Below are 25,463 nucleotides of genomic sequence, written 5' to 3'. Positions count from 1 at the left end.
GATGGTGTGAAAATGCTACATAGACGGATGGGCGTCATGAGGTACACATCTCGAAGCGATGCGTCTTTCCAGACATAGCAGATGTAGATCACCATCGGAAGTATTTGGAATATGGCCTACTCCGAAGCCCTAGATGATCGAAATCGCCTACATACGAGATCACCGATCAGTGATCAGTGATCATTCCTTGATGCAACATGACCGATATGATGATACTTGCATGATGTAGAAGATATGCAGATACGAAAGGATTCAAGATGCAGCTGAGGTCACTCGATCGCAATACGCTAAGCTAAGTCTGGGTGAGGAAGGAGTTGACGACCGGTGGAGATCAAGACGTTATCGCTTACCCTTGCAATACCACCATGACATCGCCTGAGAAACAGAGCGAACGACGAACAATGGGCGATCCGAAAATCTGCGGCTTTAACGCCATCCTGTGGCAGCTGTAGCTGCGACAGTGAAGCAAGTCGAGAGCAGCAGTGGAGCCCAACGAGACCATCTAGGGAGAGCTCAATGTAGTATAGGATGTCGTTAACTACACTCACCGAATAGGCATTATCTCGCATTTTATCATAGTATAGCTACCCTTTCAGTCAGCTTCTCGCCCAACTAGGACGAATGCGATCTTCCGACTGCCGGGTCCAAGGGATCTAGGAGCTTTACCCCCAGACCACCACCCTCGAACCTTGCTCTGATGCACATAGCAGACCACAACATATATCTCTTTTGAACTAGTCATGCGGCGCGAATTTCCCAACGCAGACGTGACAGCTCGCAGGTGACATTTCCATCGCGCTCTCCTTACCACAACAAGGAAGTACTCAACCCAGTCCTCAGCCCGACACGTATGTCTGCGGCGCAGTAGTCTCCACGCTCCTTTGACCGTGACCATCTCTCGCGTCCTCATCGGAAGCAACCAGCCTGACCACGACCATCCCACCGCCTAGGGTAGGCGAGGAGCAAGCCTCACATCCCGATGAAGAGATCCGCACAGCGGGACGTTTGAAAGCATGGCTTCGACACGTTCCGGCACCCACAGCCGATCGAGGGAAAAGATAGGCCTGTGGCGGCCACACAAATCGCGTGCATATGAGCGTTACCTGCATACACCTCACCGGAGGAATAGGAGCTGCACGTCGCTTGACGCGGCAACGTACGTACCCCCCAAGTCCATGAAAACAGGGCTTGGAAGGATTCGAAGGATGGAAGGATGGGAGGAAGCGCGGGGATCGCGAGATGCTGATAGGAAGCGCGCGTCTATGCATAACGCCAACCCCCGGTCGTCATATCAGCCCTTTGGAAGGGGCCTGTTTGTATAAGGCCATTGTATGTGTATGTGTGTGTGTGTGTGTATGGACAGACCGGTTCTTGGGTAGCGAATTTCTCGATGGAGAGGTCTCCTTGCTTAAGGGATTTGCGGCACAGTTCGCGTATTTGGACGAGCTGTGTGTTCCTCCAATCGCTTGCTAGAAGGTGAGGGATTTCTAGCGATTCCAGTCTCGAAGCATGGTAGATGTGCAATCTTCGTCACGATGGGACATGGCAGTTTGGGGTGATGTGCATTGTCTTCGCCGAAGCCCATCCTGCGCGCTTCTCGCTTATGTAGCGTGTATACATCCAACCGCTTATACGCGTGGCTTGACGTGACGCGAGACAAACGTATACAGGCTGGTAGAGATCCAAGGATTGAGGATTGAGGATTGAGGAGTCTGTGTAGTGGAGTGGAGTGGAGGATGTCGTAACGGTTTGACGAGAAGGAATTCGTTCCGAGGACCCTGATGACGAATTTTGTGGATACGGGTTGAGGAGGAGTGAACGAGGGATGCTGTGCCACTCTGGTGTGCAACTGCATCGGCGAGTTCCTATCCAACGTGACAGACTGCCCTTGGTTGTTGAGACCTGTGTGATCTGTGGAACTTTCACATAGGATGTTCGACAAAGGAAAGTGATCCAGTGCAATTTGTCCACGCATCCCGAAATGGCTAGGAAGCCGTTATCTTGGTGCTATATTCCCCCTCTCTGATCAACACTTTCGGGCGTTACATCTACATTTGGCGTACATGCGTGAATTTTCTCGTGCCAGATCAGCTGCAGGTCTTGAGTTGGGATGGACGTTGTTTGCTTTGCATGAGATCGGACATGACAAATAGATTATGCCCCACCGAATGAGAAAGATATGGGAGATACCTAGTTAGTGTTCGGATTCGCGTCCTCTGAGTAGCCTCTCAGTAGCCTCTCAGTGCGGAGGTGTACCTAACTTGGATGCTGGTGAATGCTGAGAACTCATTGCTAGGTTCTTGCCATCGCCGTCGGTGTCCCACCCAAGCGCTGACTCAGGTGCGGTTGGGGTCATTAAGCGGTGGCTTAAACAAACGGTAGGGGTTTTTATGAGACGTGAAGCGATGAAAATTCAGAAGCAGGGTCTGAGTCCTCGTTACTGAATCTTTCTCGTGTAGGGAATTTTTGATGTGTGATCTTATTGAAGCATCTCGTGTTGATCTCGATAAGAAAATCCTAACGAGATGCGAAAGTCAAGAAAGGACAAAGTTCGATCCCCATGTTCATGTCGGTCGACAGAACAGGCAGCTCGATCTGGGGGAGCTGTTACCGTACTCTCGGAGACGCGAATATTGTTGAATAGGGCCGAAAGATCATCGCTGACCGATTCGTCGTGAACAGGGTCGTGAGACTAGTAAGCACCGGCCATCACCGTCAGGCCGACCACGGCTATCCGGAACTTTTATGCAGCATCTAGCGTTTGTTCAGGGTGCAGGGCAGTTCGGAGTACTGATCTGCTAATGTCGATCAAGTATCTTGCATGCATGAGTCGACTCCAAGTAGGCCTTATCACAACGTTACTGTGTACTGTAGTTGACCTGCATGCAATCTTTTGCTACCAAGAGTGTTGCATCAGCCTTAGTGTATAATGAGTCAAAAGGAGATTGGGACGAGCAAACGGTTGTTTGTGTTGGTATCGCGTCCTTCGAAAGGGAGCTGTGGTGTGCGATCGATACTCCGCGACTTGCTTCGACAACGATAAGGTCATCATTTTGTCACCTGAATGCCGTACTGTATCTACCGATCTACGCCTTGGTAGTCGACGCTGTCATGTCTCGATCTGAGCCGGTCCGCACACTGGCTGGCAAAGGCATCCGAAGAATATGCGCTTGCGCAAGAAAAGAGTCATCGTGATCAGAAGGACAATCAGGAGGCGCGGGTTGGTGTGCAGGGTGGTGAGCCTGACGCAGAAGATAGTTTAGCGAGTCACCAACCCATGTTTGCCCAGGCAAGGTCTCGAGGTGGCATCTATTGTTTTGCTCACTGTAGTGGTTGGCGGCGATGTAGACCGAGCCAGAGGGCCGTTCGAGATTGCAGAGACAAAGGGATTTCCGATCGAGCATCAAGCAACCCGTTTGGTACCTGTATACATTAGCCCCCGCCTCATATGTTATGCGTTGCAGGGTAAGAAACGTCATCTCCCGCTTCCGGGATATACAACTGATAATATAAGCCGATACGAGTAATGAACTGGCGATACTGGGCCTCGTGCAGGCGGCTGAAAGTGTTCTCGGTTGTGGATGTTTGCTTGTGTAACAAAGAACGTCTGAAGCGAGTCCCGCAATGCATGCTTCGACACGAATCTGCCACAGATGTCCGGTATTGTTTGTTCACTTTGACGTTGTCTCGGGACAACTTAAATTACGGATCATGGCGTCAACAAGGGGTTGCGAAGCGTTGCAAGCGCAGGAAAGCTGTGTAGCAAGGCCAAACAAAAGAGTGCCGCAGGCCCGTTCAGTCGGTTGCAGGACGGATCTCGCTTATGTTGCATACATGCCGCCTTCATCTGTGGTGGAGGTTTATGTATACTGTGAGGATCTGTAACATGATAGCAACGTCGTTCGTCTTGTTGTGATTGCTGAGCAGAGCTGGGCAGGCGCATTGGAGAGGCGCAAACGCCCGTGCAGAAGCTTGGGCCGTGCGTTCTATGTCAAAATGCATCCGCGGACTGTTCACTCGTTCGATGCCTCCATCAGGGTCTCCCTTCCGCTTCGACACAACTGGACGCCTGCCCAAGCGAAGCTTCGTGGAGGATTGGCCAAGTGCCGATGCATCCATCGCTGCGACGCGCACGCGCGTGCCGCCACTTCCCTATGCTGGAGCTTCACAACACGTCAACCAAGGCAATTTGATGTCGACACGCCCGCGGAGGGCAGCGGCAGTTGTGCCGCCGCTATTGTATGTGGCAGTGAGTGGGGTTGGGAAACTGAAAAGTGGGCACAGAGAGTACCCAGCTTCACCGGACACGCGATGTACCAACTCGTGAACTGCACCGAGACTACGAGTCAGTCAACCACTCCATCTCGTCTGAATCAATCCTCTAAGTTGATCTGGCGATACCGTCCGGCATTTTGGAACAGGAACCAACGCTTCTCGCGGCTGTGCGGTGTACATACACCGTGATTAGCTCAGAAGGTGTGACGTGACCTCACAATCTGGTGCGGTCTCCCCTGAACTATCGCCTTGGCTGCGCAACCGACAGTCTGGAGCCGGAAACTGGTGGAGAGGATCAACCAACCGATGGCTGAGATCCATCAGTGGCGCCGTGTGGACCACGCTGTTGGTCGCAAGCTATGACGCTTTTGGTGGAAATCCCTGAGCAAGGCCCTCACGAGGGCGTCCAGCTTGCGCCGAGGCAGGCTGCCCTGACTCCAGCTACTAATCCAGTCTCTCAAAGTCAGCGCGCACGAGGGCTCACTAGAAGCTCCAGATCTTCAAAGGCTGCCCAAGAATGCCGGCAGCCGCACACGGCTTTCACAGAGTTTGATGCGCTCGTACTTGGGGTACATATACTTTTCAGCTGCTCGCAAGCGTCCAGTCCATCTCGATGCGACTCCAGAAGGAATGACATGCGCCGCATTGAGATCGTCTCAGGTCTTGCAACGTGTACGCCGTTACCGGCCCTCTGGGAATGAATTGTCATGGAAAAGGTTCGAGAAGCAGGAAATGTACATGGATTAACGCCAGCTACCAGTCGCAACGAAATTTGAGCTAGCCTTGTTCTAACCGGCGTGCGCATGTGGGATCAAAAGGATCAAAAGGCCGACACCTGACGCGATTTGCAATGTGACAGGGGTACGCAATTGAAGCCCAACCTACTGATCTGTTTCGCCTGGCGCAAACTCCACGCTACGTTGCACAGAAGTACTCGCACAGAGGATGCCGCAAATTGCGCAATACAGGACTGACTTGTGTATGGAAACTGATCACTGACGATCTGTCCGATCACAAGTCTCGTGCTGGGACACATCTGCAGCTCCACAAGCTAATCACCCCCACGACAGCGCGGGGAACTGTCACCCAAACCCTGGCGATATCGATTAGTATTATCGCGACGGCAGGGCGAGGGCCTCCCTTGTTAGTGATTCGATCGAGTTTCAGAGGCTCGTCATACAAATCAACAGACCGAGATCTCTATCAAGCCGTCTCATCAAGTTGCTGCTACCCCCACATGGCCACTGCAACACGTCCACATGCACGTTATCGACACGCACGTTTTCCAAGGCGGAAGCGATCGCTCCTCGGTGGCTGCATGGCGTGGGCATGCTAATTTCTTCTGTCATCCGCAGCGAGACGAGGCGTTGCCGCCGCTGACCGTCCCGAGACGTTAGTGGTGCTGGCCGCGGAAATGCAGGTGTACTGGACAAGAAGCAACCCACTGAAGCGATGAGGCGCCCAGTGGTCCTATCGATGTCTTGGGCCACCATGATGCAACGCTGTGGCTCGCCTTTTGTGCAGTGCGTAGCGCGCGAGGCATATGCAGCGCTGAGGCAAGCGTCGGGGATTTTAAATGCGCGACGGGCAGCCAATAAGGCGGCTCAACAAAGCAAAATGAGGTGCACAATTCATTGCACAGCGAGCGGCAAGGGAAGGATGGCCTGGGGCACATGATGAGACACGGTCGTGCGCATCACGCACACGCTGCTACCGCAACCGCTGGCCTGACCGGCCCTAGCAGCGGTCGAGGACATGCGTGCGAGCCAGCCACGGCTCGCCATGGAGGTGCAGGAGGGCCGCCGGCAAGCTGCAGATGAGATGACAGGACGTCTTTCCGGACAGTCTCCCGCAGGTCAGTGCTGGGGGCTGCAGGGCGCGGCCGCCAAAGTGCGCTTGTGTCAGTTTGGGCCAGCAGGCCACCTCGACGTCGTTACTTGGCCGCCAGCTGCGCGTTGTTGCGGTGGGGGGCTTAGTGTGTATTCCGCTTCCGCGTATCTTCACTGTCGAACATGCAGTAGCGCGCAAGACGTGCGCAAGTAGCTTGCCAGCGTATCCCAGCAAGCCCAAGGCACAGCCTAGCGCGTCGTCAAAGCCGCCGACAAGGCATGATGTACTTGCTGCCCTTCCTCGCGCAACATGGACCAGGCGCGACAGGGGCACAATGCACCCTCGATGGTTTGCTGCCCGGCCAGCCATCCTCCGACTATTACACCGCAAATTCTTATATCACACCCGGTCCTGGCGCGACCTGTGCCGATTGCGGGCGTGACAGATCTCGACCCCCAGACTCTTTACCAGTTCCCCCGACGTTGCCTCGCAGCTTCATTTCCTCATCGCTTCACTTTGCTACCGATCTCCAGTCCTCGTTCCTGCAGCCTTGGTCGCTTACTCCCAGTATAGCATGGCCGTCAGCCCCACACTGCCTCAACTGCCCTACTAGGAAACCCATCCACGCCTCGTGCTGCCACTACACCGTTGGGACTGCCACCACATTGTCTGATCCACCATCCTTTTCGCCTCCCTCGACACTACATTACCTCCACGCATCTTGGGTTGTCTCCTAGGCGACCCAACCAACGTTGTCACCCTGGCTACTCAGACTCTCCCCGCTATCAGGGCCCCTCTCCCTCATTATCCACGACGTTTTCAGAACTCGTTAACTCCGCCGTACCACAACGATCCAAAGCCCGACGGCCCATGGTCGGGTCAGGGCGGCCAAGGGGGCTCTGACGATATCTATTCCATGTCAAACCCACCGGCAGGAGAAACCCGTTCAGCGCGAACAACCCCACAGATGTCGCCCATCCAGTCTTATCCTCCAATGCAGCCACCCTATAGGAGCCCGCGAGAAGCTCCGGCAAACCCTCCCGTTTCCCTGCCACCTCTTCGCCATCTTTCCAGGACCCCACCCACGCCCTCGGATCGAAGATATGGGAACCCTTTCGGAGTCCACTCTATTCTGAATCCCCAAGCCGAGTTGGTGGAACAGCAACGAAGTCTGAAGCGTAGCAACTCTCAGATGGATTCGCCATCACCCGTTGATACACAGAACTCGCAAAGTCTGCCCTCCATCAGTCGACCCAATAGTGTAGACTCCACTCAATCCACACAGGAAGGACAACAGCATGCTAGGCCATTCCAACCCCCGGGACGGCCGTCGATCCGACCTCCATATCCCGAGAAGTCGATCAGGAATCACAACCTCGGCAGGTTAAATCCACCCACAGGCACCATCGATGCCCAGCAATCGCCTTTTCTAACGGCAAGTACACGTCCCACGGAATCAATGACAATCCAGCCGGCTTTACCTACACCTCCTGCCGGCGGCCGCCCTCATTATTTCCCTCCTACGGCTCCTACTCCCCCGCCGAACATGATGCGTACTGAGATCCGTCGACCAAGCGTCAACTTCCCTCAATCCGGTAGTGCCAGTCCAATTGCACAGTACTCACCTTACAGCCAGCCAGCCTCTGTTGCGTCGAGCCAGTACGACAACCACAGCACTCAGGGACCATACGGCCAGATGCGTAGACACACCCCAGTGCACGATTCCCGTCAGGGGTCTGTGTCCATGGAGAGTGAACGCAATAGCATGATAGCCATGGCCCCATCCAACCAGAGCAGTGTTCAGCTCATGACAATCCAGAGCCAGGACGGGTCTTTGCACAACATCCAAGTGGAAACACAAACCGCATCCAAAGGCGCCGATGAGAAGAGAAGGCGTAACGCTGGCGCATCAGCACGTTTCCGTGCCAGAAGGAAGGAAAAAGAGCGCGAGGCTTCCATGAGCATATCGAGATTGGAACAGAGCGTCCGCGACTCGAACGAGGATGCTGAGTATTACCGTTCTGAGAGGGACTACTGGAGATCGATTGCCATGCAAGCTCATCCAGAACGCCACATCACCCGACCGCCGTCGCCTCGACTGAGGCGTGTTTCGGTAGCACCGTCACGCGCACCATCTTCTACAACTGGACATGGCTCAGAGGCTTCGTATGACGACTACGAAGAGGAACTTCGCGAGGAAGAGCGCAACGTTCGAAGGAGAACCAGTAGCTACCATCCAGCTGTTGGTCCTCACCACGCCGAGGCACCTTCCAGCCACGACTCACATGGCTACCCTGCATCCACCTTTGCACCTGTAAATCACTCTGCACAGCATACTACCCAGCCTCATCAGTATCCACAGCACCAACAGGCGCAAACCACAGGTCCTCACCATCCTGCGCCTAAACAAGCTGCTTACCGCGACTCTTTCCCACCTGAGGCTCGTCGATACGAGCACCGTGCCTAGACAATTGGCCATACCTTGAAGAGGATGCTTTGGTGCTTTGATCAGCCTATAACATTGTCATCCGGCTTGCGCTCGCACGTCGACCACTTTATTTCTATTTACATTCTTTCTCAACCATGTGTCAACGATGCATGTATATCGCTTGGGTGGTTGTTTCCAGCTTCTGCAATTTTGCGAGCACATATCTGCGTTATACCCTAGCTCTTTTCGTTCTTTGTCCATCATCGGTCTTCACCAAATTGCATATAGAATCTCTTGTCCTCACGGATAATTCTCATCGCTGTCATCGAAACAAGATTGATATTTGTCGCTTTCATCATGTACAGTACTACCTCATGTGCGCCTTTCAGCAAACGACATGGTGGCTGTGAGTGCCTGCTCACAGATACCAAGGACAATCGAACTACATCTCTTTGCTGCAAAATACCCGTACAAATTTACAACATCTGCCATCATGACGGTCCCTCGAGTGTTGTTCCGTCACAAGCCGGGATCAACCGCCGCTTAGGAACTGCTTCCACGCGAATGGTACTAGCCATGGTAACATTCATTTAATCGCCGTTCTCTTCGGGATCTCGCAGGCGAGACAGCCGGCACGTCTGAACCCTAATGCGACGTTCACGCCCAACGTATCATAGACCGCCTAATCGATGCAAGTCGACTGTTATGTTCCCCGAAATCAGGCGATAATCAAAATTGAGTTTCGGATATGGCATGACGAACTGGGTAATGCCGACGTTCACCTCCAGAATCTAAAAGTCCTTGTTCGGCTGTCGCCTTAGCGAACGAGGCCGACACCATACCGAGTGCAGCCTCAATTTCATAGACGTCGCTGACCACTAAAGGGTCTTCGGACGGGCGCCATCACATCATACCAAATGCGTCACTCTTGTCGCACCTTGGTGAAGACACCCGTCGAAAGTTTAAAACTCACTCTAGGTAAGCGATCCGAAGTGGCGGATGTTGAGTTCGAGACTACCATAGTAGTAGGTCGGCGTTCTTCTCCGGTCGCCGGCTCTCCAGGTGAGTGTTCCCGAGTGTGTCATTGTAATTCTCACGGTTTCATGAAAGGCTCCACCTTGTTGACAAGCGTCCGGCGATAGTAGTGCACCTAACAGTGTCACCAGACGCGACACGTTGGTGCTGCATACTCACCGCAAAGACTACCACGAGGCGCACAGACACGTGTGTGACTAGAGCCTCGTGCTCGCAACACCTTTACGAATCAGTTTAGACAGAGTCCCCAAAATCCCGTCAGACAGGTTGGTAGCCACATGACCATTGTACTGGAAAGCAGGAAGATGTGAGTTGGCCAAAGTTTAAGTTCCGTGTTTCGCTTGTCAGCTAACGGAGACGCCTCCGGCGCGGTCCGTTGGCTTCTTCGGCGCCATATTTTGAGCTTGCCCGGAACTTTATGTACGGCATTATAGCGCCTTTTGGAGAATTTCTTTTCTCGTCATCTGGGTGGTCTATTGACAGCCCGTCACTGTTGGTCACTAGGTCCAAACTCCAACAGACGCCCGTGTTTCTGTCAACTTAAACACTAGGCCGCAGACTCTGGGTAGACTGGGCATAGGAACGATATCGACAACGTTGCCTGGGACCTCTCCGATGGCCTATTATACCACACCATATTATTTCCCAACTCGCAGTAGTCTGAACCTTCCTCAAAACGGTCCGAATGTTAACATCACTTCCGCACGGTCCAGCCATCAACTATCCTGCTCTTGTGCACGCCTTTCTTTACGCACAGCGATCAAGGGACGAATATACCGCCTTCGGCCAAATTGTGGTTCTCATCGTTTTCCAGAAGCCGCTCCAAGCTGACAGAAGACGGCCTGCCATAGATTGCCTCGATGGGGAAGTCTCCGGAGAAATACAATATCGACGGCGTTCTCCCCGACACTAGAGACTGAGATGCTGCTGACAGTGTCTGTCCAGGCAGTAAAATCTTGTTGTGCCACGGTGCTTGCATAGCATGTAAGGACATACGAGCAGCAACATCAAGTTGGCTGTCGCAAACACCGCGACTGATTACTAGCCCTACACCAGGATCACCCACACAACAGGAGGAAAGATGTCGCAATCGAATTGTCCAGAGCGCTACTCATTGGACTCTTCACTTGGGCGTCTGGGCCAATCATCACGATGACATACTTAGGGGCTAGCTGCTGTGCCGCTGTATGCACGACATGGCTCTTGATCACCACCCTCGTCATCGGGCCTAATCTCAGATTTGCCGGGCCCCCGAAGCGCGCACGCAACACCTTCACCGCCATCTCTCCACTTTCGATGCCATCACATCCGCGAACGCTATATCTACCAGCATCCGGTGTAAAGCTGACTCACAATGATGATGCGGGTGGACGTGCAAAGAGCAGCACTAAAAATCTCTCCAAGCTGCAGCATGCGTTGCAAGGATGCAACCTAGCCTACCCACGAGCCAGCCGCTTGACCCGTGATCCTACGCATCTGGAAGAACTACCTAGGCAGAGCCGCCGTCGTACAAGGGTCTTGATTGATGACATGCCGCGACCGGGGACAAAGATCCACCCAATCACGCCGGCTTCTGTGTCTAGGATCAACACTTGCTCACCGTTTACCTCTGCGGCGGGTGACAAGGCTGTAAGACTGCGCATGTTGCAGCGGTTCCGGCTCATGATCTTCTTTTGCTGTGCTTACCCGAATACTTCTCGCTACTCGGGCCGACCGCGAGTGTAGATGCCTCGGGTTTTGTCAGCATGTTTCGGTCGCTTGCAACTGCCGATGCGTGCCTTCGTTTTTCTGCTTCAGCATCACGGCACAAGAAACCTCATTTTGCTGGTTGCAGAGTCTATGGGGGCATCTGGAATTCACTTTCCGGATCAACTTCCCCATTTTGCATCCCTTGCAGCTGGTATCTTTCTGACCTGCATAACGGGTCCATTCATGTGGGAGCACAGTACATCCGCGGTTTAGAGGGACTCCACACACATCCAGATGACCGACTCTCGACACGTGTACCTATAGTTCACACCGCATATTCCTGCCATGTCGATACATCGCCATAGGGGCTGTCTCCATGGGACTGGATCTGCACAGCGCCAAAGTCGTTTCTCTCGGACTTATTTGTGCACCTCTGTCGATTCATCTTGTCACGCGATGACATCGCGCTCCTCCGCCTGCATGTAATATTTGCTTTACTGCACGACGATGCTGTTCCATACAGCGGGCCATGAGCGGAATTCTCACCGGATCGTACGACTGACTCGATGACCTTGTATATCTGGCGCATATGAGGGTTACATGGTCTTTTCGCCTTACGTTGCAGGACGACAAAGCAAATATCGCACGGCGCTCTTTTCAAACTGAATTCTTCGCACCTGCCGAATGTGTTCGCGATAAACCCCTTACACGTTCTTTGACTCGAGAAGACATGGCGATCCTGCTGCGCAAAATTGATCTTCGCAACTAGAATACGCCCAGGAATCTGCAGAACTGTGGGGCAAGACTTGCACACCCCACTCCATTACATGCATGATCGTGAGCACTTGCGCTTCGACACGAGTTCCCCAACCGTCCTCGGTAGCACATATCGAAGGCAGCTTGCAACCGATATGAATCCTATTACATCAGGATCCGTTGTCAACGTACGTATGGAGTCTGGCGCAATTGCCAATAACCTCAAGCGGCGGCATGCAATATGCAGCGAGTCGTGTCAGACATAACTAAATCCGTCCACTCAGGTGTCTCACCCCAGCGAGAGCCGGCGGAGCGGGTCAAGTGCCTAGGTACAGTAAAGTCGCAACGAGTTCAGCATCGCATCTTGCATCGCATGTCGCGCATCGCCTATGGCACGCTCGCCAGTTCTATAATCCCGCACGTACCCACCCTCCAAGCTGCAGCTAGCCCAAACGCCGAACCGTCCTGTCGGGTCACGTATGCATCACACCAGCATTATCCTTGTCAGAAATGTGCATCGCCTTCCCCAGGACGCTGAACTCAGAGCCCAACCATGCAAGCCACGCGGTGCAACACGCCGTGGCCCATGCATGTCAGCAATGACAAAGCCCTGTAAAGGAGTGACAAGCAAGCGAGCTCTTGGATCAGTCACGTGAGCATGCTAACTCCTTTTGCGAGCATGCAACACACAACAAGGAACGGGGATGCAACTCAGTCGGCCCACGCGCTGCATATCATAAGATGTCAAATCGCTTGCTTACTCGCACCCTCGCAAGGCAAGCCAATCCCGCCAATCAGAAAAATTCAAGCCAAAGTTTAGTATTCGCTCACAAGGCAGGTTAAGCTTCGGCCAATCGTTGAGCTCCCCACACGCATCATCAAGAGGTGGGACCATGTGGTGGCATGCTATTCTTGGCGCCGTGTGGGTGCATGTCGAGGCGAATAAACCATGAGAGGGATTTGGGTTTCGGTGCGTCGTTCGACGTTCCGATCCGTGCTTCCGTTATAACCCGCCCGTTGACCGGGCGCGCGTCATCCGCGAGCATGTGGTGCGGTTGCGAATGAGATGAGAGAGTAACGTTCGACGACCTTTCGTGTGATCGAGGACGCAAACGCAGAGTTTGGCCACGACTGAAGACTCCGCCATCCTTCTCTGTTTCACTACCTTGCACATTATGCTATTCATCCCACGCAGCTTCGCGTCGCGGCAGCCGAAGTACAAAGGTCCTTTTCCTGTTCCGAGACGACTCTGGGAATCGAAGGAATGCGAGCAAAACGCGGCTCGCGCGAATCGCTGCAAAAGGGCCTCCGATACGAACTGGCCATGCAGGGTCCTCCAAAAGCTGCTCCATAATATGATTTGTTATTCCTACCTTCCATGTTCGCCATGTGGAAATGAAGGTGGGTGGGTAATAGGTGGGTGACACAACGCACGTGTAGTTGCTTGAGATAGAAGGCGCGATAGGCGACAGCAAGTATTGGTGGACGATAACTGTACCTCCCGACGTGTCGAGTCTGACTATTCCCGCTTTCGCAATCAGGTTTCGCATGGCCATCCCATGAGCGAGATCCATCCATCTCGTGAAGGCAGTAGACCACTCCGTATACAGCGTACCATCACACGCAGCCCCTCCCCCCTGCGCGGGAGAGCACTCACGCCACGTTTGCGCAAGCAATGTAAGTCTTGCAGCAGACACCTGGTTCTGCAGCAGAGCGGCACTGGCTACCCGTAAGATCTCGCATGCTGTGCATGTCGGCACGACCGCTTAAATCTGCCGTCAGACGGAACCTCGATATTGGACAGCACACAACGCTGAGCGTCGAATGGAGGCCCCAATCTCGCCCCCAAAACGGAGATTGGCGAGACACACGACTCTTCGTCGCCACTGGTAGGACGGCTGGCGTCGGGCGGTATGGGGCGTTTGGCAAACTGGCGCCCGGCGCTGCCGTCATCGGTGTGCGATACTGGGGAGATGGGCGCATGTTGACGTTACATTTGCTATGGGGTTGTTCTGGGTGAATGCGGAGATGATCTGATGCATGCAGGTGAGTCAGGTGCGCGGTATGGTGTAAGGCTCGCATGCGCACCTGTCGTCGATGCTTCCCCAGAACGGCCAGTACCTTACCAAGATTACTATTCTGCTAGTAAAAGCCAGTGATTTGAGTAGATGGCGTGCATGAGGTGGGTAAATTTAATGCAGCCTAGTGTCCACTGGAGCAACGTAGAGGGATTGTGGATACGTCTCTGAGGTCCTATTCACCTAACCTCTACAGTAACCTTGTACAACAGAGGTGGCTAGTATAGCTCATGGTTTTGAGAGTCGTATATCGCCGTGTCTGAGGAAATTTCACGACGACAAGATCTGCCAGAGCACTTGGGCAGGGTCGAGGAGGCACTGCCACGACGCCTGCGCGCACGACTATGCCGCAGATAAAGCGCGAACGAGTTGTGGGAGGGGCTGTCGGCTTCTTCGAAGATCCCGTAGACAGCTTCTCTCGCCCAACAAATACCGCGGAGAGTTGGGCATGCTACCATTTCGAAATGCATGCTCGAAAGTGTGCTTACTGCCATAATCCGTACGAAGTTCACCGCAATCATGAACAGTTATGTAACGTGGGTCATAGTTTAGCGCAGCAGGTAGCCAGGTGAGTCGATAGTCACAAGGTATTGATAGTGGCTGGGTTGACAGTGCGTGTATAGATACCTGTACCAGAAGTCAGATGGTATAACTTACAGCACGGTCGAAGAGGATGGCAAGCTAGTTCGCGTGGAAATTCCAGCTGGATATGTGGAAGTTTGTAGTCTCCTCAAAGCGGTGGAACGCAGCATACGCCATCGCTCTCGCAAACCATTCGTTTCCATGGATAGATCCTACCATGTCGCTCCAAGAACGGCTCAGGGCGAGATTGTTGATTGGCCTCAGTCCGAAAAAGCCGTTCCTAAGGATGTCGTCCTGCAAAGCTCATCAACTATGCTAGCTTCCATTGACACAGACGTAGAAACCCAAGACGGCGTCGATGAGAAGCGAAAAACAAACCACTCGGATACATACGATCCGGGGTGTTCTGTGGAACTCAATCATGACGACGATGTGTCAGTGACATCATCGGATGAAGGCTCCGTGTTCTCTATTGGGTCTCTCGCGTCTTCCGCTACTGATCTGTCAAAGGGCAGTGGCTATTCCCCAGTGCAGATCGCTACGGCAACACGAGAGTTGGTTTCTATATTTCGAGACGACGAGTTCCTCCATCCACTCTATACAAACGCAATTAATGGTGTCATTGGACCCCGGAAGTTGGTGAAGGCCTTCAGGCGAATGCTTTTAACATTTGTCGACAGGCTCAAAGATGAGGCACAGGATCGCTTGGACTTTCTTGCTGCGCGTCTGGTAGCACTGAAGGCACGAGAGATTTCGGACAAGATACTGGAGATATATCAACTAGGGAAAGCACCGGAGTTAGAGGCAGTAGAAGGGAAAAGAGTTACCATTTTTTTGCGGGATGAGGACTCATCTGCCGATGAAGAGGACTTGTCTGATGAAGATGAGCAAGAAGAAACAAACATCGATCAAACTGGCTTTGAAGATCTCACGAACGTTCGCGAGTTTCTGATTCAAAGCGCAGCATTCAAGCTGCTCCGGACCGACCTCCAACATTTTGTATCGTCGAAAGGGCAGTCGAGAAAGTCGTTCAGTGAGCAGGACGACAAAATGTATATAGACGAACGAGTGAACCTCATCGCGAACCTCATCGAGCCGGGCTTTCGAATTTGTGCCCTTGCACAATCGGCGGAGTCCGGCCTCGAACGTGACTTCCTTGATATACTCAGGCACGACTCACCACTACTTGAGTTGTACCTATACGCCTTGAACACCATGGGTGAGGATCGATTTATCACCAGGTTCTCCGATTTACTACGCTGCTATTACAGCGATACCCTCGCGAGTGCGACAGCAAAGGATATTATAGCACGGAGGGATAATATCGACGCTCAGCGAATTACCGAATGGGAGCACATTGCTTCAGTCATCGTCCTTCATCTGGAGATTGCTGACGCCAACGAATCATGCTGGAAGGATCAAACCTCTGACGCGAAAGCAGACAACAGTTTCTTCATAAATTTGTCGTCTAGAGAAGGCAAAGATCCAAGATGCAACACAATTCCTCATCTTCTCAGTAGAGACCTTGCACCCTCAACCTTACGCAGGCCAATATGGGAGCTGTTTATACACACACCAGGATATATCACAGGGATGACTTCTGTGAACGACAGTTCGCTTGCAAACAGAACCAAGGCCTCTCTCGAGGATCTAACGATGGTAGAATGGGACTGGTGGCCGTTAGCTCCTCGTATACCTGACGTCGCGTCTGGAGAATGTCGTCTTGAGTGGAAGGTACGTTTCTGATTCTTCATGGACGCTTGAGTAAGGCCGCTAAGCCACGCAGTTTGGCGGAATCCAGTTATATGAGACCCTGTCTTCACTCGAATCGACCATTATTGAATACGCCCTGCCCTCGTTGCCAAATCACCCAAGACAGTGCTTTTGCTGTCACATAGAGCGCCCTGAAAAGCACTCTAGTGCTACTTCTACACAGTCCCTCGATCGTACCCCGGAGCCACAAGCTAGCCAATGGAGCTTGAGTCTCCCGACAACCTGGATTAAGGCGGCTGCTGGTACAGCGGCAAGCCCTTCCCATTCATCGACTGCTAGCCAACGTTATACTCCCACGAATACTTCGGTCACCTCAACACCAGTGGATAGTTCTCAAACTGCAGGGGCAAACACCACCAAACCTTCGCCAGTTAACAGTAGCAACTCTGCACTCCAGGTTTCGGGTCAACCAGCCACTACTCCGTCGGCAGTAATCCCAGACCCATCTCTACGCATCCTTTTCGGCGTCCAAGGCCCGCGCTGGTCTCTAGAAGTCGAGCAGATCAGCGTCACAGCTGTACTCAATGACCCCGCGTTCTTCCGTGAGCTCAAAACACGATATAAGAAACACCGACATTGGATCAAACGATTCGTATCACCATTTCGCTTCCGATTCTGCAGATTCGTCAAGCTGGAAAAGTTCGACACCGGACGCGTGCTATCCCAAGGCGACGACCTCCCTGACTACCCCGGCATCAAAGATGACTACGAGTACGATCCAAGACCAGGCATCAACCCCATGATATCACCCAAAACATTCGCAGTCTGCCTGAAAGCCTGCGACATGAACTGCAAATGGCCATGGATCAATCCATGGCATGACTGCGTGAGTCTACCATGCCGCTCATACAGACTAGGTTGTATCCCAAAGAAGAAAACCGAGTTCGACATACAGTCTGACGACGCCATCGCGGTCGCCTGGGGACTGGAGGCCGATCACGCAATCTCCTTCGCTTTCATGGCAGTCTATCACCTCGTGCCATTACTTGCCGCATTCGGCTTCTGGATCTATTGGCTAATCAAGTTTCCCGGTGACTGGCAAAACGCAGCTGTACCAGTGCTGACTGTATTGGCAATCTTCGCAGTGTTGTGGGTGCCTTTTGGCAAACATCTTGGAATAGTCTAGCTCTGACCAACAATCCCGGCTTGCTATAACCCACGTCTCTTCCATCGCTTAAGACCAGGTAGATAACGCTCTCCGATAGAGCGCCATAATATGAGGAACGGCATAGAGTAATTGTCGGGAATCTCAAGCAACATTGGCATCATGCGCACCTGGTGTGGGATGGTAATACAGTGATATTTCCACCGCATGTGCCCCTTAACCGAAGTGCCCCGGGCCTGTTCATGCATATAAAGACCATGGCGATCCGTTCGGTGTACCGCCACACCTAAGCGATCACACAACTGCACGTCGCATAATGTTACTGGGGTAGTCCAAGCACGGCGCCACCAATGCTTGCAACAAGCCCTCCCAGCCGTCTTACAACGGGAAACGAACGCGTGGGGGCACCCGAGCCGAACGTGCATGAGCCAGGCGTACGCGGTGGCTTTGTGTGCTGCATGCAATAATTCATTGGGACAACGTGCATGGTATGTCACAGCAGTGTCACCGCGGAGCTGGTTGGAACACGTGCATCGGAGCAAGGCGATGATAAGATAACGTCTTACTTGCGTTCACCCGCCACCCACGCCGAAACGAGTTCGCAAGGTATTGAGCCGCCGTAGCGTTTCCGGCATGTCGTTATTGCCGCTCTCGGTGCGCGTCAATCGGTAAGCCGCGTAATCTCGGTTCTCTTGGAGGAGAGTGTCGATGAGGGTGAAGTCGCCAATGACACACTGGCCCGAACTGAGAAGCTCCATAGCGTCGGCATGGCCAGATTCGGAGGTTGGTGGTAGTAGGGCGTCTTCTTCGTTTTCGGGATCCATGCCAAAGTCTGACAGCGTATCGGTTCGGTGTAACACACCTCGCTCCTCATCATCGGCATCCTGATCTCGGTTCGCGTTGTCATTCGTCGCCGCTGCCGTCGCTGTCGGTGCCGAGTCTGACGTGGCTCGGGTGGTAGTGGTGTTTGGTGCACCCCCACCAGCTGACAGTTTGGCCAGTTTCTTCTTCAGCTCCCGCCTCTTGACGTGTACCGAAACCATGACAAGCTGCAGGAACAGTATGCACATGTCGAGCGCCCCAAGCTTCCACTTGCTCGTGGGCCCCTGCTGCCCGATAAAGTCTATCATCAAGCCGCCGTGTAGATAGCCTCGGGTATCCTCGCCAGCCGATGGCGCGGGATATGTAAGATGTAAGAGGAAATTTACTCCAAACGATATCAGGAGCAGCGGGAGGAAGGGCCTCGGTTCGTCTGGTGGGCGGGTGACGGTCGCGGTGTCGGGGATAGGCGTCAGCAGGAAGGCATGCGTAAGTGCCTTGAACAGGAGCCAGAAGAACGAGCAGCTACAGAAACGATTAGCGCAAGGTAGCAGCATGTGAACGGTAAGCGTACTCCAGGTGGTAGAGCGTGATGAGTTCCAGGTAGACGATCATGTCCAATTCCCGCAACAGCTCGCCCAGCATCTGTATGCGCTTCCTCTTCGCATCCAATTTCCGCTGCTTGACCTGCTTCTGCTTCTCTCGCTCTTCCGCCTCTTCAAAGCGGGCCAGCGCATCCTCTAGATCGGCCAGGTGGGATGCCGCGGTATTGTCATGGCGCTGAGTAGCTCGAGACGACTCGGCCTCATCGTTCATGGCGCAGCGAGGGGAGTTTGCCTGTCGCCTCGTCTCTCATTGAAGGCGACGTGGTGGTTTGGAGTGGATAGAGATGCTTGACCCGGGCTGTCGTGGTTCGCGCAGCTTTGGTCATGTAGTTGTAGGCACCACTCGCGCGCATCGGGCCTGGAACATCAGGAAGGGCCGATGGCCGAAGTGGTGAGATAATCGATTGCTCCGCATCTTGAAGCCATACACAACCCACTCTATACCTGATATAGCGCTTCCAGGGCTTCTGTATAGCTTCAATTTGCGCATTCAGAGCTAGCGCAGTCTTCTAGATCTGCGGGTTCATGTAACGACCCTGTCATTGTACACTTCTACCCACGCGACACCTCCGCCGCCTCCGCATTTGCATCTGCATACCACCCACCATGTCTTTCGGACCACCAAACAGCGCGCCGCTGCCCTCTTCTTTCGACGAGAATGCGTATGTAGACTCAGACATCCTTCTAGCCAATCTTGAGGATTACATAAGATACACCTACTAACTACGTCATCCAGCGACTTCTACAATGAAAACACCCTCGACAAGATATGGCGCCGCTTCCGCGAAGAGCCGCTCGTGCCCCTCGGCTGCGGTCTGACCGTCTGGGCCATTATCGGCGCAACCCGCTCGATGCGGAAAGGTGACCACAAGGCGACCAACATGTACTTCCGCCGACGTCTATACGCCCAAGCCTTCACAATCGCCGTACTGGTCGCAGGAAATATGTACTGGCAAAAGGACCGCGTGAAGCGCAAGGAGTACGAGAAGCAAGTTGCGCAGAAGGAGCGCATGGACAAGAGAGACAGGTGGCTGAGGGAGTTGGAGATGCGAGACGAGGAAGACAAGGCCTGGAAGGACAGGATGGCTAAGAAGGCGAGGGGAGTGGGAGAGGAGGCCAAGGGTGTGACTGACATGGTCGCTGAGAAGACAAAGGAATTGAAAGATCAGACTGTCGGAAAATAAACCCACAAAGCCACGGAGAACTTGACCATCATGAGGAAACCCTCGATCAAGAGAAGGGACTGTGAAGAGATGCACTGCGCTTCTTGTCACGATTCGGACGACACACCTTCGTTGTATATACACCACATATTGTACGAGCATGACCTGGGAATTTGGAAGCAGTCCGTCTGTCACTACACGAACACCTGCGCTTCACGCGCTACGGGGCTGTGGTATTAGCCACAGATGCAACCTTTTGTAACATAAAACGATGAAACATACCCATCGAATATTTCAGGAGTTAGTATTATGTTATTCACCACTTCGAAATCACATTCAACACTTCACTTCCACAAGATCAAGCGTGGCAGGCACTAGTCATGAATTGTTCATCACTCTACCTGACGAGGCAGATCGTGCAAAGCATGGAATTCAAGATTGCTCTTCATTCAACGCGCTTGAAGTGTTCGTCAATCTATTTATTTGCCTTCTACCACGACCTCTAGTATCTTCCCCAAGACTGCTGAATATCTAGATAGCCATGTCCACTACTCCAGCAGAGAACAACCCCTGCTGCACGAAGTGCTCCACACCCCGAACCTACCCACAGTTCATCGCAAACCACACCTCCAACAAGCAACTACAACTATCCTCAGACCAAGACACATGCGCCATTTGCCAGCTCCCCTACGGCAGCGAGAACCTCGCCCTCCAAATGCTTGACAAGGCTCTCGCCATCATAAACCTCCCCGGTTGCAACCACATCCTCGGTTCAGCCTGTATCCACCAGATGAGCCTCGACACGTCATCCAGCTCTTCACGGCGATGTCCCCTCTGCCGAAAAGAATGGTGGCAACAACCGGAATACTATTCCGACAACGTCAGCGAGAGTGACAGGCACGATATCTCAGAAGCCATAGCTAGGTGTTGGCAGACCGACTATAGCACTGCTCGGTACCATATCTATGGGGAGCCAGAGTATGCTGGTGTGTATCCGCCACGCGGACTGGATGAGCTGCAGCAGAAATTGGATTTTAAGAGGAGGATTGGAGATGCGGTTACGACGGATGTGATTGAGAAGAGGATTCAAGATTTAAGGAAAGCGTCTGTTGTTGGATTGGGTGAGTTAGCTTATGATCCGTATAAGGTTCTGAGAGGTAATGTGATGGTGGATCCGTTTGCGTTCAATAACTACCACCTTCGAGTACCGGATTTGGGATTCGCTGTCTTTAGGACGCTGGTTTCGACGCGGGGGGTTCGATTTCTGGAGATGTATCGAGATGCCACGCGCGGAAAGCATAGGGATGGGGATGTGGCATGTTTGGTGGCTGTTGAGGAGGAGTGGATGGAGATGTTTCCGAAGGATGAAAGGGATTGGGTTAGACTGATACTTCATGTGCTGTGGGTAGCGGATCTGGATGATCCAGAGGATATAGAGGATCCAGAGGATCCAGAGGTTTCAGAGAATCTCGAAGACGAGGTACCAAAGACCAAGCGGAGGTGGAGGATGCTGTTGCGCAGGAGAAAGGTCCGTTAGTATTGCTGTCTGTATGTGTAAGTTTTGCAGAAAGATGCATTGATCAGAGTGTTTCTATCATTGTGAGTAAGATTATTGACTACGGCTCAATATGACCTCGAAACTGATACATGATGATCGGTCGTGAATCTAGTGACGTCGCTTTCCGCGCGTCTGAGTTGAGTTGACGAGGGAAGGCATGGGCAACTAGCGCCGGAACACGCCGGCCGAAGTCTTGGCAAAGGACACGCTTACGTCTGTGTCGGCGCAACATTGACAGCTCCGCGTTCACTCTTTCCGAATCAGCAACGATGAGGGTTCTTCAAGGCTTCGTTTCCTCCCTTTTACTTTCGGGTGCGGCTATTGTCTCCGCAGCTTCCTCATGGAGCTTTGAGGATGCCACCGTGACTATTACCAGCAAAGGTGCTGGTGTTGGCGGAGGTTCAAAGGACAAGTGAGCTTGAGCTTGTATTATGTGCAATTATTGCAGGACTAATGAGCATTTAGATTGAGTCCTTCGACACCGCTGGGCAAATCTGTATCGTTGGGCGCAACGGATACATTGAAGCTTGTCCTCACAACCCTCGATGGAAGCACCGCGAAGCGACCTCATCAGGCATTCCTTACTCTGACTGAACCGACGACGGGCTTGGAGGAGTCTTTCGTATTCAATGTAAAGGACAGCGGCAAGGGAAAGGTCGATTTGGTAGGTGAAGCGCTGCAATGGCTGCCAGCACAGCTAACACATCCAGTCTCACAAAGACCTACCCCACCAATTCTTGACATCCGAGAAACCAATCGTCGCATCGATTGTCATTGGATCATTCGGTTCCTCCGCGCCATACAAGAGCAAAGCGTTCGACCTCGCCGTCACCCGCGACCCCAGCGTCCCTCTCAGCGTCCCCGAGCCGCCCGTCCGCTACGCCGCCGAGTCTGAGATCCACCACATCTTCAAAGAGGATGCTAAGTCTCCACCTAAGATCATAACGATTGTGTTCGCGGCTGCTGTTGCCGCTGCGCTGCCCATTCTTCTCGGTGTATGGGCTACACTCGGCGCGAATGCCAACCACCTGAGCAAGGCGCTGGGCAACGCACCCGTGTCGCACGGGCTGTTTTATGGCTCCATACTGGCGATGGAGGGCATTTTCTTCCTGTACTACACCACCTGGAACCTCTTCCAGACTCTGCCAGCGGCTGCTGTCGTAGGAGTTGTTGCTTTCCTGAGCGGTAGCCGGGCTTTGTCTGAGGTCCAGGAGCGGAGGCTAGCTGGGCAAAGATAAACAACGGGGAGACTGGAGTATGTATTTGTACGACTTGAAAGGTTATGTCAGAAGTCGAAGAGCGAAAAGTTGGTTTTGAGGCAAGGCGTTGAAGCCGAAGGCACAATAGCATATAGGATACGGGTATGATTGAACTCAAGAACATGAAAAACGAGTACTGTCGCAACGTTCCTTGGATATTCCAGCGAAGAGCAACGCGCTCATCTTTCTGTTTGTGCTGTGTTCAAGCCTATGCAGCCTGATTTTGGTTCGCTGAGAACCTCCGGCTGGGGGCTGCAAACACGTAGTAGCTGCAATTGGCTCACATATGCGTTCTGCAGCACACCCCTATGGAAGGCGCAGTCTGGCTCAGCCGCAACTTGGCTCGCGCCTGCCCTCATTGACTGCGATTACCGACCGGAATTTCATTTCACTTCTTACGTGCGCATTTGAGTAGAACCTAGGTTTCGTATCATGTCATCCTCTCCAACGCACGATATCGGAGGAACCGATACTGACTCTCCCAATTCTTCTGTTCATTCTTTCTACGTGACTGAATTGTCGGATACTGAGAACGATGTTTTCGTCGGAAACGGTAGCCTTGTCGACAAGGCCAGCGCAGCACATCATGGTCGGGTCGCCATTGAAGACTGGTCGCAGACTGGAAGAGGTGTCCACATTGACTTTAATGACAGGGAGACGGTGCCACTAACACAAGGTACGTTCCTGTATGTGTTCTCGCACCACAGCAGTCCGAAGCTGATTATGAGCGCTTCAAGGCCAGTTTCTGGGTCGGGGTGCCACAGGAGACGTCCACGAAACTATCGTACAGGGCTGGAGGCTTGCACACAAGAAGATATACTTCACGCGGCGAGTGCAAGAGAAAGAAAAGAAAGAGGTTCTTATTCTCACGAAATTGGCGCATGTTCATATCACGCAGCTGATTGGTACATATACCCAGAAGAAGGTGTTGGGCGTACTCATGTATCCGGTGGCGGTGTGCGACCTGCACACGTTCTTCGAAGATATTGAGGCGTGGACAAGTATAGCGCCGGCCGGAGACTCTGAAGCAGAGTTGGATTCGTTGGACCCCATTCACAGATCGCGACTCGAACATCTTGGCTATAATTTTCCAGCGAAAATGGAACAGCACAAGGCTACCCTGATTTACTCAAAGATCGGCTGCTTGGTATCAGCTGTCGCATATCTACACGATCAGAACATCCGACACAAGGATCTCAAGCCTTCCAACGTATTATTGTCCCGCTATAATATCTGGTTGAGCGATTTTGGCAGTGCCACCGACTTTACGCTTCTCTCGCAAAGCGCGACAAACAATGAACGCGGAACACCCCGTTACTTCGCTCCTGAGTAGGTTCTATGTTGTTGAGCGTTTACATAATATACTAAGACATACGACAGAGTAGCTGAATGGAAACCTAGTGGCAGAGCAGCAGATATCTTCTCCCTCGGCTGTGTTCTTGTCGAGGTCTTATGCCTAAACAGGAGAGGCTCCTTAGATCACCTAAGAAGACATCGATCACTTGACCCATCCTTTCACGCCAACATCGATCAATTGGATACATGGCTGGAGAATGACGATGACAAGTTCACGCGCGGAGAGTACTACCTGGAGCAGGAAATTAGACTCATGCTCTCCAGGGATCCCATGCGCCGTCCGACAGCGTTACAACTTCTAAGCAGTATCACTGTTCATGACATAACCAAAGACAAGACGTCGACACTTTCCGTATTTGGCGATTGTTGCAAAGAAGGCCTGATTCCATCCGCGGTACATGCAGCAGCGATTACCGAGCTCAGGGAGAAAGCTCTAAGGTCGACAGAGCATATCCAACAAAAATACAGAAACTTGAGCAAGGACTTGAAGGGATGGATAAAATCGCATGAAAAGCTTGCTCGGTATTCAAGTGCACAAGAGAAAGTTTTGGAAGATGCACAAGTGGAGAACGATAAGTTGAGAGAATCGCATAAACCGCATGCTCAGTTCTCAAGTATGGAGGCGGAAGCACTGGCAGCTTCACGGGCGGAGGTTGAAATCTTGATGAAATCGCATAGTGCCCTATCTCAGTTCTCAGATGCGCAGCAGGATGTACTGGCAGCTTCACGAATGGAGGTTCTTAAGTTGAGAACACAGCTTGATGCGCTTGCATCTAGACGCCTCTCTGGCTCGCCCACCGATACGAGCAAGACTAACGCGTTTGCTCCAGACCCTATGTCCTCCCAGGGCCCGAAATACTCCCAGGGTCCGAAATACGCCCAGACTACCCCTTGGGCGAGTCATTACACCCGCCGCGACGGAGTTACTGTACCAATCGTAACGCGGCGTGGCCCGATACCGACGGAGCTGAACGTGGGCTCTATCCAAGAATCCCCCCGCCCAAACGCAAAGGATGACGTCTCTGGCGATGACGAAAAGCCAGCAAAATCATCGATTCGCAATCGTATTGCTTTCGGACTGGGACTCAAAAGATCCGGATCAGGAAATGACAGCAGTGGTACAATAGGCAAGCCAGCGGTATAGCAAGACCG

The 25,463-nt window shown here is 52.8% G+C and overlaps 5 protein-coding genes across 5 annotated transcripts; 4 read left to right on the top strand and 1 right to left on the bottom strand.

The window, feature by feature from the left end:
- Positions 1-7,651: 7,651 nt before the first annotated feature.
- On the top strand, positions 7,652-8,572 carry J4E78_007953 (uncharacterized protein; the record flags this gene model as incomplete). Its single annotated transcript, XM_049368556.1, has 1 exon — positions 7,652-8,572. The coding sequence occupies one exon, from the start codon at positions 7,652-7,654 to the stop codon at positions 8,570-8,572; it is 921 nt and encodes a 306-aa protein (XP_049219521.1).
- A 9,551-nt stretch (positions 8,573-18,123) lies between these two features.
- Positions 18,124-19,186, bottom strand: J4E78_007952 (uncharacterized protein; the record flags this gene model as incomplete). The annotated part of the gene is made up of 2 exons (XM_049368555.1): positions 18,124-18,895; positions 18,945-19,186. The coding sequence occupies 2 exons, from the start codon at positions 19,184-19,186 to the stop codon at positions 18,124-18,126; spliced, it is 1,014 nt and encodes a 337-aa protein (XP_049219520.1).
- Positions 19,187-19,581: 395 nt separating this feature from the next.
- On the top strand, positions 19,582-20,159 carry RCF1 (Respiratory supercomplex factor 1, mitochondrial; the record flags this gene model as incomplete). The annotated part of the gene is made up of 2 exons (XM_049368554.1): positions 19,582-19,637; positions 19,712-20,159. The coding sequence occupies 2 exons, from the start codon at positions 19,582-19,584 to the stop codon at positions 20,157-20,159; spliced, it is 504 nt and encodes a 167-aa protein (XP_049219519.1).
- A 1,806-nt stretch (positions 20,160-21,965) lies between these two features.
- Positions 21,966-22,934, top strand: J4E78_007950 (uncharacterized protein; the record flags this gene model as incomplete). The annotated part of the gene is made up of 3 exons (XM_049368553.1): positions 21,966-22,108; positions 22,162-22,360; positions 22,407-22,934. 3 exons carry the CDS (start codon positions 21,966-21,968, stop codon positions 22,932-22,934), a joined length of 870 nt encoding a protein of 289 aa, XP_049219518.1.
- A 1,120-nt stretch (positions 22,935-24,054) lies between these two features.
- Positions 24,055-25,455, top strand: J4E78_007949 (uncharacterized protein; the record flags this gene model as incomplete). The annotated part of the gene is made up of 2 exons (XM_049368552.1): positions 24,055-24,284; positions 24,336-25,455. The coding sequence occupies 2 exons, from the start codon at positions 24,055-24,057 to the stop codon at positions 25,453-25,455; spliced, it is 1,350 nt and encodes a 449-aa protein (XP_049219517.1).
- Between the last annotated feature and the right edge of the window lie 8 nt (positions 25,456-25,463).

This window comes from Alternaria triticimaculans (genome assembly GCF_023758025.1).
Source record: "Alternaria triticimaculans strain BMP 0046 chromosome Unknown scaffold_13, whole genome shotgun sequence".
In the NCBI taxonomy this organism is placed as follows: Eukaryota; Fungi; Ascomycota; class Dothideomycetes; order Pleosporales; family Pleosporaceae; genus Alternaria; species Alternaria triticimaculans.
The sequence above is the reverse complement of the archived record's forward strand: the minus strand, read 5'-3'. Positions and strand labels throughout refer to the sequence as shown.